General features: G+C 43.0%; 1 gene segment (V, D, J or C); it reads right to left on the reverse strand.

Annotated features, from left to right (window-relative positions):
- Nucleotides 1-6178: 6178 nt before the first annotated feature.
- Nucleotides 6179-6625, reverse strand: LOC113838591 (the record flags this gene model as incomplete). The annotated part of the segment is given in 2 exon segments: nucleotides 6179-6498; nucleotides 6580-6625. Coding segments are annotated over 2 exon segments (366 nt in total), but the record flags the coding sequence as incomplete, so codon positions are not given.
- Nucleotides 6626-14396: the final 7771 nt, after the last annotated feature.

Genomic DNA, 14396 nt, shown 5'->3' on the forward strand with positions numbered 1-14396 from the left:
GCCTCCCTCAGTCCCTACCTCTTACAGGGTCCTCCTGGCTGGCATCTCCTTCTACCTATCCTAAACATTCCAGCCCTGGGCTGGGCTCCCCTACCTGAGCTGCTCTCCTGATATAATTCAACTGTTTCAGGGACCTGGTCCTTTTCATCTCTTTTGGGAGTCCTGAGTGCTTCACCTAGTTCCCCTGTGTTCCCTCCCCTTACCACTCCCCCCACTCATCACATGACCCAGGGTAGTATCCACTCTGGACTCTCACAGATGTCCAAGCCTCTGGCTATGCTCTCTGACATATCTATAATAATGTTACTCCTCCACAATACGTCCTGCAAGTCATGATTTTTTTAAAAATTTTATTTCTTGTTTTCATTCAATAACAGCCTTAACCTTGTCACACAGGGTTACAACCTAGGTCTCAGGTGAGTTTTTTGTAACTGGTTCATGCCTGTTTTGAACAAAGACAAGGAGTTAGAAGAACAAAATCTAACAGGAGACCCCATGATGAAAGTTACAGGTTAAGTAACTGCATCAGGGAAAATACAAATGGGTCACATCTGTGTCTGATGTGCACAGTGCTCAGGGAAACAGAAGACCTGAGACCTGTTAGGGTGTGGGGGTCACTGAGTGTGGCATCACCTCCCCTGTGAGTCCACTAATCCCAGGCACTGTCCTCTCACTGTGTCTCTAGCACAGTAATAAATGGCGGTGTCCTCGGCTCCTAAGCTGTTCAAAAGCAGCAAGGGGCTGCTTTTGGAGTCATCTCTGAGATGGTGAATCTGCCACTCACAGACTCCCCATGGTACGTTGCATAATTTTAATCTTTGTTTCTAATTTGTGCAACCCACTCCAGCCCCTTCCCTGGATCCTGGTGAACCCAGCTCATGTAGTAGTCACTAAAGGTGAATCCCGAGGCAGCACAGGAGACTTTCAGAGACTTTCCAGGCTGCACCAATCCTCTCCCTGACTCCACCAGCTGCACCTCACACTGGAAACCCGTGAAAAGAGAATCTTGTCAGTAAATTCTCACCAATGTCCACAGTTCCTCTCACTCCTGTCCACTCACACATTATTTCTCCTTATGTATAATTTACCTTTGAACAGAACCACAAGTAAAACCCAGTTCAGTCTCATCTCCATGCTGAGTGTTGACTGTTTAGTGATGACCACAGAATGGGAGGACCTGTGAGTCCAGAGCTGGGCGTCTCTGTCAGAGCTGTAGCGGCAGGGCTGGTTTTCATTGGCAGAGGAGAACAAAATTTGCATGTCTTTCTGCTATATCATGAGCTGAGAGATGTGAGGCTTACTTGAGACAGTTTATGGTCCAAATGTCTGTGATGAAATAAGGACCAAAGTGGCATTTAGAGCATCAATGTGTCACTTAGTGTACTGGGGACAGAGCTCAGCTGGTAGAGTGTTTTGCATGCCTGATGCTCTATGTTCATCCCCAGCCCTGCATGATGGGCAAGCATTGGAGCAGGGGAATCAGTTTTGACTTGTGATTTGTTTATATGAAACTGTCAGAAAAGAACAGAGATGGCAAAAGAATGAAATTGAAAGACCCGCTCGGCATGCTTCTGCAAGTCCCCTGCCCGCTGCCTCTTTGTCTTCCCTGCCTGTGCCAGTGCTGGGTGTTCTCTCTGGAGCAGGCGGGATGGGCTGGGGAGGATGGGGGATGGGGATCTGGTAGGGGCGGGAGGAGAGTTGGCTGAGGAGGAAACGGGGCGCTCCCACTGCCCTGCTTCCCCTCATCCTGCTGTCCCTGCTGCAGCTGCGATTGCAGATGTTGGGGGGCACCCCTTGAAAGACCTCGCCCCTTAGCTTTTTCTCTCTCTCGCTCGCTCTTGCACACTCGGTGACACTCCCGCACGCGCACGCACCCACATGCCACATGCCCGGCCGCCGGCTCCCTCCCAAGCTAGTTCACCCCGGCCCGCCCACCTGGCACCGCGCCCTGGGGCTGGGGCCGAGCGAGGAGCCTGTGAGGCGGCGAGAGGGCACCCCCCCAGCTCCCCCGCCTGATGGGGAACGCTCCGTCCAAAGGTCAGCCATCTAGACGTGGAGGGAGATGAGATAGAGCCAAGGCCGCTTCGCCTGATTACCAGACCTTGAGAAAATGCTCTGTACCTCATTAAATTGTCCAATAGAATCCCTGTAACTATGCTTTTCGCTTCTGCACTGTGCTTTTTGCTATATAAGGACCCCTCTCCCTTGGCTCGGCGCGCTTGGCCACACAGAAGCTAAGTCGCCCCGGGTACCTGTGTATCCAATAATACCTCTTGTGGTTTGCATCCAAGTCCGTGGTCTCGCTGATTCCTGGGTATGGGTCTCCTTCTGCGAAAGTACCTCTTCTGGGGTCTTTCAAAATAAAAGATTATTTATTTGGAATGAGTTTATGTTTTTATATTTAAATATAGGTTTTTAGTCTGTATTATGCTTTGTATTTGTAAACTCCTTTCTTGTTTTGCATAGATTATTGAATAATGTCATAGGAAATTAATATATAAAACTAAAATATAAAAACATAAGAAATTGGCCTGGTGTTGGTGGCGCACGCCTTTAATCCCAGCACTCAGGAGGCAGAGGCAGGCAGATCTCTGTGAGTTTGAGGCCAGCCAGGTCTCCAGAGCAAGTACCAGGATAGGCTCCAAAGCCACAGAGAAACCCTGCCTCGAAAAACCAAAAAAATATAAGAGATTTTATATAAGGTTCAGTTAATAATGAATGATTACATTAAATTAAGTAAGATAATCCTACTGAAACCACAGTACATTGCTACTGTATATCCTGCTTAAATCTCTAAAATTGATTGTCAAATAATGAAACAGCACACACACACACACATATATATTATATATTATATATTATATATTTATTATATATAATGAGACTATCCTTTGACCAATGGTAAAAGTACTTTTTGAATACCTGTGTCCATGATTTAGCTCCACCAGGACTGACCAACCCCATCTACCATATAGACCAGCTCTTCACCATCACAAAGGTACAGACAGCTCTTCTGTGACCTCCCTAAAACACCCAGGGGGCCTCGTAACTTCCAGCCACTTCCTTCTGCTCTCTGGATCCTCAGTGACTTGTCTTTCTCTCACCACCAGCTAGACCTGCTCTTTCCCACAGAGAAGATCCCCCTGGTCCCTGAGGGACTGGCCTGTGCTGCACCACCAGGTCCTGTAGCTCCTACCTTTCCACAGTAAACTCTCTTCCTGTGACCTTCCTCCCCTGCCATCATGCTGTCTTTGCTCCTTCCCACATCTGAGGCAGTCTTCACCATGGTCTTGCTTCTCAACACGGCTGGGCAGACATTGTTTTCCTTAGCATACTTAGGCCTTCTAATCCTCTAGGTTCTTGCTTCTCATCATTGCCAGACTACTTGGGTTTTGCAGAAACTTTCCTCCCCATGGCTTCACTGTTTTTAAACATTTCCAAAACACCAAAATTACCATGTCTGTGAGTGACAAAGTTGGAGAAATATCTGAAGCCTCCACTCTAGGGTCTGGCTCTGATGTCTCTGCGTCTCTGCAGTCCTGACCCTCCCTAGGACATGACACTCCATAGTGATCATGGGGGAGACACAGCATGGAGAGCCTTGAAATTGCCTTTCCATGAGACAAGATTGGCAGGTTCTAGCTTCCCAATAGAGAAATTAATTCTTTAATGAACTGAGCTGTCTTCATAGTGATTGAGAGGGTTTTGACTTGTGTCATTTCTGTTATTGTAGCAGTACCAGAGCAGTGACATAGGAACTAACTGATCTTGTATCCTTCTAGGAGAGGGTTCTAACTGCCATTGGAGATGGTCTCCTGGGCCTTGTGTGTGGTTAACTGAGAGGAATAAACTCTGAGTAGAGTCAGGAAACACCTTTGCTGGCCCCTCTGCACTTACTCCCCAGGCTCTGCATAACTGATTTATTTTGTTTTATCTTTTTGATGACTCATTATAAAAATACTTAGCAATGTTATTTATCATGTAGACTTGATTTAATTGTAAATTATAATGGTATTTCAGACTGTGTTCCTGTGTGTTTTCTTTGATACAACAAGGTCTCCAATTGATTAATCTCACTCTTCCATATGGATTGCTATGAAATGTTTGTATACAGATTTATACATTCTCAGCAATACTGTACAGGTCAGAATTGTTGTCCTGGGATTCTTGTTTGACTGGGAAGAATCATGGCAGAAATAAGATGGAGTTTTGTGGAGAATGGAAGCTTTGTTTATTCTTGAGACATCCAGTCTGTCTCGACAGAAGTCAGCCCTAAGCACTTTGCCCGAGTCCAGCTAGTTCACATCTAACAACAACCCAGCATTAATGTTACTATTAATTTTTCTGTTGACATTTCCTCAGAAGTCACAATAAGTGAACCCCTCTTTCCTTTCTATCCTGACTCTGTGGTTTATATCTGAGCAAAAGATTTCATGATGGTGTCCAACTTTTATGCTGCAATAAGACATTGGGCTTTGGAGGACAGTGGGCTTTGGAGGACAAGAAATTTCTGCAATAAAAATTGACCGATTGTAGTCACGCTATCAATGGAAGAATTATTTTCCTGATATTCAGCCCTTTCAGAGCCAAGGTGTGTGTGTTCTCCTAATTAAAACAGAACAACAAAAAAAATAGCCTAATAGACATAATTGTTTATATACAGATATGTAAAAGTTATGGCAGAGTCAAAAATCAGTAGAGGTCATAGTTGTGCTTGACACCTCTAAAAACAAAAATCTCTCTCAGCCTCTCTCTGTGTCTCCCTCTCTCTCTCTCTCTCTCTCTCTCTCTCTCTCTCTCTCTCTCTCTGTGTGTGTGTGTGTGTGTGTGTGTGTGTGTGTGTGTTGTATGGAGGTGCTGGGGTTATCCTGTGTCATACACTGACGTCCAGTCATTGTCAGTCAGTGTCAATCTAAACGTGTTGCAGAGACAATCCAATTTCAGGAAACAGGCAATGATCACCCAGGGCTCCTGATGACATCAAGGCCTGTCACATCATCAGGTCAGGATCCCCCTGCTCTGGCCCAGTGTTATGTGAGCAGGAGCCCAGAATATTGAGCGAGTAACAGACTCTACCCAGAGGACTCCACAGTGTGATATCCGGGTCATCTTCATCTCTCAATTGATAAAAAATGTGATTACTACTAACAAAGAAATGCAAGATTAGACTTACTTAAATATTAGCATATAGAATTGAAATTATGAGGAAAGGTAAAGTGACTCCCCACGAATCTTTGGTAACAACTTCTACTAAAGTATTTGTTGTGCTGTTAAGTACATCAAGCTGAATTTTGACATGCGTTTTTGTTTGTTCTGATATTGCTGATCTATTTTCCTAGCCAAATTCTTATTATAGCGTAATTCAAGCTACTTTATCAACAGTTCTAATCTCTTTGATTTAAATCACACACACACACACACACACACACACACACACACACTGTCTCTCTCACATACACATGCACACACACATACACACACAGGCATGGACACACACACACTCACACACACTCACACTCACATACACACATGCACACTCGCACACACTCACACACACACATACACATACACCCACCCACCCCCACACAAGCACACACACACACACACACTCACACACATGTACACAACCCACACACAGATACATGCACACACACTCACACATACACACACATGCACACACGCACATGCATACATGCACTGCACACACTCATGTGCACACACACATGTACACACACTCACACACACACTCACACATACATGCACACACGCACACAATCTCTCTCTCTCTCTCTCTCTCTCTCCCTCTCTCTCTCTCTCTCTCTCTCACACACACACACACACACACACACACACCGCATGGCACAAACACACTCATGTCATAATGTGCTGTCACAGCTCCTTATATTTGTTTCATTAAGGACACATGTTCATGGAGGTGGTCACTGATAAAGATCTCTTCAAGGTCTGGTGAACCGCAGGGCACACTCAATCAGCAACACTTCATTCTCAGATGTCACTTGGAAAAATTGAAAAACTTCCTACAGACTGTTAGGAGGAGGCAGAAACAGGGCTTTCAGGTTGAACGTTTCTGAGTAAGACCCAGGCTGATGTTTTATGTCATCTCAGTCACAGGGCAGCTTCCTGCTCCTCCAGGGTTTTTGACACACTCAGGATGTGGTTGCAACACTGTGTCTCTTGCACAGTAATAGACTGCAGAGTCCTCAGATGTCAGGCTGCTGAGCTCCATGTAGGCTGTGCTGGAGGATGTGTCTGCAGTCAGTGTGGCCTTGCCCTGGAACCTCTGAGCATAATCAGTTTCATCATCTTCTGGATCAATACTACCAATCCACTCCAATCCATGACCAGGCCGCTGCTTCACCCACTCAATATAGTAGCTGGTGAAGGTGTAGCCTGAAGTCTTGCAGGACAGCTTCACTGAGGCTCCAGGCTTAACCAGCTCAGCCCCAGACTGCAGCAGTTGGACCTGGGAGTGGATACCTGTGGAGAGAAAGACAGAGTGGATGTCACTGTCGCCTGAGTGCATGGCCCCTCCTCAAGTCTGGAACTTGGAGCCCTTACCCGTAGCTGCTGTCACCAGGAAGAGGATGATACAGCTCCATCCCATGGTGAGGACCTGTGATCTCAGTGACTATGGAGAGGACACTGATCATGTGTTGTTGGTGGTGTGGACATCCCTGTATTTACCACCATGGTCTCACATGATTTGCGTATTCATGAGCAGGGTAATTCTTAGATAAGGACCTAGTCCAGCTAGAAAACAAGAAGGTAGAGGACACCTTGGAGAGACAGCAGGATGCTTAGGGCCAAGTCTGAATCCTCTCTGAGGAAAAGTATAATTTAGTTCTTCCTGGATTCCAGGGCAGATGCTGATGATGTAACATCACGATATTTCTACTATAAAATATTGACTCAAATATGGTAAACAAAAACTCAACTACAAGAGAATGTGTGCAACAAGTTCACTAATTTAAAACTCCTGCTCTCTGAATCTTGCATATGGTGTGTTCATTCCCTCAGTACTTGACCACAGGTTTGAGAAAGTCTTCAGGTTATTATTCCCTGTCCTCTCAACCCCAAGTTAGTTTCCTACCCCTTCAGGGTTTCTGACACACCTCAGATGTGTGCTGTGACACTGTTGTTTGAACAGTAATAGACAGCAGAGACCTCAGACTTCAACCTGCTGAGCTCCATTTGGACTGTGTTGGATATTGTGTCTGCAGTCAGTGTGACTCTGCCCTGAATGTTCTGTAAATAATTTGTTTGGCCAATTCTTGGGAGTATCAATCCTACCATTGCTATCTCATGTATAGGTTTTGCTGCAGCCAATTCATATACAAAATTGGGAAGCTATCTTTGTCAAAGTCCTTGCAGGAAAATTTTACTGAATCTACAGGACTCCCCAGTACAACTCCAAACATCTGCAACTGAACCTAACAAGGGACATCCCCTACAGGAAGAATGGCATGATCACTTCAGTTTCTGGCCCCCCATCAGCCCTGCTTCTGGTATTGGATTTACCTATAGTTGCTGCTACAAGGTAGAGGACAATCTCACTTCAGTCCACTGTGAGAACTTGTGTGCTCAGAAACTGTGGTCAAATGAGGACTAATGCAGTCCTGCTGGTTGTGTGGATATCCCTGTAAATTATCTAATCATGGGGAATGGCATTTAGTCCATGAAAACATGATCATTTTGAGACAGAACAGGTAGAGTTTTTCCATGTTAGTCAGGGACAGGGAGAATGAGGTTCAATTCCTAAACCTGTCTGGAGAAATAAATTCCTTGCTTAATCCCAGCCCCTGTGTGGACAGCGCTCTTCCATCCCAGTGAGAATCCAGTCACCACATCCGGGTACATTGGAGTGAACCACACTTCAAGGGTTCAAGGCTCATCTGAACCTCCTTATGGTCAACCATGTTTATGATGCTGAGGAGACACATTGACCTCCCTGGCCCCATCAGACACTGGCACAGAGCTGTGGAGGCTGCTGTCCATTCCACACCAGTGATCAGCAGGAATGTGCTCACCTCTGATGTGAGCTGGGAACTCCTGGGACACTTTTCCCAAAATGTTGCCCAGGGTTCTGGAGCTCAACTACCCTTAACCTTTACCGATAATTCTTTCATAAACTATTATCCTATCCAGCAGCTGTATGAATCCATTCTGGATCTTGGTGACGTCACTATGGATTTTATTTAACACACAACCTCTGCAGTGTTGCAGCATGGAGATCTCACATGTCAGCTACAGCACTGTCTCTGAACGTAATGGCAATGAAATCTAGAGTTTGTTGAAATCTACTCAATGTACAACATCATTTACTGCTTTTGTTGCTCTTTACTTCCCAGAGATTGATGGAACCACAGTGCCCCCTGCTGCTTCTCAGGACTGTATGAGTTCTAATATACAGACACCTCACTATGACTCTTCTTTATTTATCTTCTTAGTAATGTGCCTGATGATGCTGAGTAGAGATTTCATGCATGGAAGATGAGCTGTGCCTTAAAATCTGTCTCCATGAACCACAGTCCTTTCTCTAGGGCAGTTAGATGAAGCTTTATCAGTGACCACTGGTGATGAAGGGAGTGAACAGAGACAGCAACAATTGATGGATGGGATCCAGAATTGCTTAGGACAGTACACTCACAACTCCTGGAATATGAACAAATGTGGTACGTGCAGATCTGTTCCCAACTACAGAAAGTATTTCCACCTTTGAGAAGTGATAAGAATTTATGGAAATTTAGACTTGGTGCAATCTGTTTGCTAATTCATCATTTGTATTATGGGTGGGGTGTACACCTCTATGTAAAAATTTAAAAAAGATTCTTCATCTACCTTTCTGGCTCTAAATGGTGGCTGTGTTCTCTCTGAATCTAGCTTTTCCAAGATCAGAGTCCTCTATTCACATAAAGTCATGGCAATTGATTTTCAGAGACTTGGATGGACTTGGTATAAGGTTAGTGAATGACAGCTGTGGAGCTGAATAATCCACTACCAGCTCCAAGGAGTGAGTGGAATCAGACATAAACATAGATACAGATATAGATATAGATATAGATTTAGGTCATAGGTTTGTCCACATGCATATACCTGTGTGACTTGTAGGCACACATAATCTCCCCTAAAATATCCTGCATATTGAGGTGTAGATGGGTTTGTCTGGATGGAAGTACTGTGACTATGAGACAGATGCATTTCAGTCCTATACAAGTATCTCCTGCATTGAAAACTTTCAAGTGTCTCATGGTACTCGATATTCCATTTCTGTATGTAAGTGTTTTGACTGCCTCATGTACTCAAAGAAGAGTTGTTGAAGTCAAGCTCACATGTACAATATATGTAGTACATCGTAGATGCTTTTGTGTGCAGGATGTTTCTTCCCAGCATTGCTGAAATGGGTGACTGCTGTTGATTCTAACTAAAGAGGGCTAAGCATTCACAATACAACATGGGCAGGAAAACAGAACACAACAATTTCACAGAGGAGTGAGAACATTAACAAAAATAATTAAATATTGATGCATATAAGAACTTGGGTGACTCTTAGTAGTTGAAACAATTTTGAATTTATAATTGAAGTAGGTCTGTGTTTCCAAGAACTGATAATGAGAGACAGCTCTACTTAGAGAAAGTGAAAATGGACAACTGTGGGAAGAGTGCAAATCTAAGAGATCCGCCTGGAAAAGACACCAGATTTCCAGCAGAGACATGGGCCATGAAGACTCTCTTAATGACATCATGTGGGGTAAATGGAAATGACACCAGGATTGCAGCAGAGACATGAGCCATGAAGACAGAAGACGACAATGTTGATGATGTCATATAGGATAACAATCAATATGCTGATGGACACTGAAATATGATCTTTCCTGTAAGTAACAGAGACCTGTCTGACTGTATCTATGCTTGACTAAGTCTGGAAGGGAGCACTTATCACTTCCATATTTTGCAAGAAGCTTCGCTCATTATAGTTGTGTGAGGTACAGATTAATGTGCATATATAGGCATGTCATCCAGAATTATGTTCTGAGAAACATGTTCTGAGAAACATCTGAGCAGTGAAACATAGAGAAATATCCATAGATTCCTACCTGGGTATTGTCAGAGAAGGAAGACAGAAATGATCAATAGTATAGTAGGCAACTGACAGTAATTGTTGGTAACACTCCAAACAGGTTGTTCATTCACATGCCAATATCATAAATAACCATGTTCTGCCTATCCACACTGTCCTAATTTATCGAAATAAAATTGATACATGATTTTGTAGGGGGTTTATATTTTAATGAAATATTAGTGTTTAAACAATAATTTCTGATCATAATTTATCTGTTTCCCAAGTAATCCTAGATTACATTCACTTCCTAACTAAATACCAAAAGAAAAGTTCTCTCTTTCTCTCTCTCACTCACTCTCTCAGACACACACACACACATGCACACACACACAAGCACACAAAACACCATATCAGAAATGACTATATACAAACAAAAGAATAACAATAAAAAATGCCTGAATAAAATTATGTATGACAAAATGTATAAAATGTACAATGTGCTTATTTTGTATTGGTCTTAGGCATAAAACCTATTGTGGAGAAGGCTTAATACAGCCAGTGAAATTTCACTGAAGTACATTATTTTTCCTTTGCATGTAAGTATCAATTGCAGATAGTTTCTTGTTTAGGATTGAGTATCCATGCCCAATCTCCCCTCTCAGTATTAGAATCCCCTGCGGCTTGAACCTGTGCAAGCCCCAGATTTACTTACACAGTATACTGGGTTCATGTGTGCACCAGTCCAATTGTGTCTGAAAAAGACTTTATCCTTGTAGTCATTCAACACCTGTGGGTCTTAAAATCTTCCTGTCTCTTCCCCTGCATTTGTCTCCGAGTCCAGAGGAAAAAGTTTGCTTGAGACAACACATTTATGACTGAATGTGCAAACATCTTTCATGCTACATAGACTTGAGAGTCTCCATATCACCTTCCATATTTTGCAAGAAGCTTCGCTCATTATAGTTGTGTGAGGTACAGATTAATGTGCATATATAGGCATGTCATCCAGAATTATTGGGTTGTTATATTCATTTACACAGTTGTCCTCAAATTTCCAATCGCTGCAATCTGTCAATACTGTTCTTCATCTTGTGCTGACAGATGAACATAAAATTATTTTTCTTCTATGAATCATTATGTAGATATTTGACATCCAGGAGATCTGATTTGTGACCCCTGTAAAAGAGTCCTAGGACATTTGCTTTTCCCATCATCCCAAGGCCTATCTTGTCTCAGAATCTGGTAGTTTCAGGCTTGGGCTACATTCATAGAGTGGGCTATAAATCCAATCTCACCATCAGGTCACCAATGTAGGTCAGTGTCCTGTTAGGTTGATTCTCCTATAGAGCAGGCCAAGTACCTTCTACTGCTATGAACAGTAGTCAGTAGGGCTGAAGTCTGCAGTTAGGCACCAATTCAAATTTTCTATGTTCCGTGAGATATGTAAATGTTGACTTCAGAAATAAGATGTTACAATTGACTTGGACATAGCCTAAGATCTCTTGTGGTTTCCATGGAGCCACTTTGGTCAATGACTCAATTTATAAAAGCTTATCCAGAAATGTCAATATTCCACATATCCAGGAGATTTTTGAAGGTGAATGTTATAATAATTTTGAATCTGCTGTTCTGGGGATTTGAAGCCAAAGACTGAGTGGAACCACAGCCCTGATCCACCTGGATTAGGAACCACACACATACGGTTAGGATGGGATCTAGGTAGGTTAACACATTTCTTGTGAACATTTTATAGCAACAATGAGCTATAAATAACCTAAATTGTTAGATTTTTGTATGTTGACTGTATAAGGTCTTCTTTCTGCTTACGATGTTTTGCACAGAAGTATAAAGACCTTTCAGTTCTATCTCATATATATATATATATATATATATATATATATATATATATATATATATCATATAGTACTTGCTGAATTATTTTGGGATGCTTCAGCCATTTACAACTATGTTTCTGAGAATTACAGATCATAGTTATCCATGTTTCTTATACCTATGGGATTAGTCAGACAGAGATATAATCATATTCAAACACTTCATAGACCATAAATGTTTAAATATTTGTACTCCGTTGACATGAGACACAATTGCTCCTGACAGCACCAAGCTATTCCAGTGAGCATGGTGGGCACCATTGATGAATCCGTCTGGAGTTCATTCTCTCCTTGGCTACTAGCCTCTTGTGCAAAGACCTGACCCCACAACAACAGCCGACTCTGGACATGATGTCCTACTGAACTTTCAGGAGATAAACTTAAAGAAGACTGCTGAACACTGCCAATCAGGGTAAGACAGTCTTTTAACCTCCCAGCTTCTGTGTTGGTCGGTCAGTTACTCTAGGTCTTAGGCAAAACTGATTGCCCCTATGCTGCTATGAGATTCTGGGTGACTGTCCAGGTAGCCTGTTGATTCTGTCTTCTCTACAACTTTGGAAGTTGCTCACCTGCACTTCCTGCCTACCCTAGTATTGTTATCTTCCTTCTCAGGTCTCTGATGAGGTTGATGATTTGACTGTCCCAAGTATTGTTCTGTCTTCCTAGATAGAAATATTAGGTACAGGATTAAAATTTTCCAGTTTAGGACAACTTCATAGTAATTTCTGTTATGTCTTTTCCCAAGGACTGGATATGTAGTTCATGGCAATTGCTCTATGTTGCATCACTGGCCATAGGTCATAAATTGTGTATGATTTTACCATGCTTTCTCCAAGAGCATACTTAATATTTGCTATATTTGTTTAAATATTAGTACTCTGTTGACATGAAACACAATTGCTCCTGACAGCACCAAGCTATTCCAGTGAGCATGGTGGGCACTGTGTATAGTTTTGTATCAAGTCTAAATCTTATTTAGACTAAAAGGGGAATTATGGTGAGATATTCATCCACTGTACCTGTAGAATTGACATCCCCTTTAGGGCGTGTTCAAGGGTGTGGATGTGATTGGTTTAATGGAATAGGATTGGGGCTCCAGAAGCCCCTTCTTCTGTTCTCAGAGAGCATCCGGATGTCAGGGTCTGCATCCTTGGAGTGGGAGTCCATGACAGTCACTTGTTTTCTGTGTAAGATTCTTTTCCCCAAATGAACTCCACTGCATCTTATTGGTCAAGCATCCTGATTTTCCATGTCCAATATGAAGACTTGATGCTGGAAGAGAAAACAGAAAGTAGGGAGTGCACAGGAAATCTTCACAGGATTCTAAGAAAACCATCTCAGTGCTCACTTTCCAGGGTGATTCTCAGAGAACCACCCTATCAATGCACAGGGGAAGAGGGACAGGCAGCTCCTTCCGTAGTCTTTCCCTCCAACTTTCCTCATGACAAACCTGAGATCTGTGCTCTGAGCTTCTCTGGAAATCATCTCATTCATGAAACTGAGGGAAAGCAATGAAAGAGGAACTTTGCCCACTAAGGGAGCCACTGTGATGAGGGACGAGAGGTTCTAAGCCTTAAGAACCACAAGAATCATGAGGAGCAGAGGCAACGACCATGTCCTCTAGAAGCGGTACTCACCTGTCTGAGAGAAGAGCCCCAGATGAGGGCAATGTGTTCTTGGACTTACCTGGTTTTGGAAAATTCTACCTTATGTATTAATTAACTCAGATTTCTAAATGAATCTTACAGCCTGGGTTGTATAAAGAATAGAATCATTTCCATTTCATATATGAAAGCTTCAAATCCCACACTAAAGGCTGCAAGGTTTCTAATGACGCCTCTTCGCACAACTAGTCAATGGTTACATGAGAACTTTGAGGCTCTGCTTCAGATGAAATTTGAATGTTAGAAAGCAGAGTGGAAATGGGAAGAGGGACATGGGAGAAAGACAGAAAGAGAAAAAGACAGGGACAGGGACAGAGACGGGGACAGGGACAGAGAGACTCCAGTATCTGCATATTTTCCTTCTCACACAATGACATCAGTGTATTTTGTTGATTCAAAGTTGCCCTGGATGACTTTTAACTTTGATAGTATCCTAACAAGCCACAATCCAAAGGAGCCTATGTTGTCACTTAATGTTTCCCATGTTTGTTTTGTAGAGACGAAGTTCAGCTTATACTTCAATCGAGAGGCAATGAGAATCATGGCATATACTGATGCTCAAGACGGAAAAGGAGGCCAAATGATGATTGGTGAGGACAAATATTCTACTCATTATCCCCATGGCATCTATGAAAATAATGTCACTGTTTTCTTATGGCCTTTACTGCCACCCGAGGATCTGTGAAAGCAGAAACACAATGGCAAGGAATAATGTCCCTTTGGGACAGCGTGTGGTTGGTGGACATAACACTCCCCAGC

This window comes from Cricetulus griseus, chromosome 5 (genome assembly GCF_003668045.3).
Source record: "Cricetulus griseus strain 17A/GY chromosome 5, alternate assembly CriGri-PICRH-1.0, whole genome shotgun sequence".
In the NCBI taxonomy this organism is placed as follows: domain Eukaryota; kingdom Metazoa; phylum Chordata; class Mammalia; order Rodentia; family Cricetidae; genus Cricetulus; species Cricetulus griseus.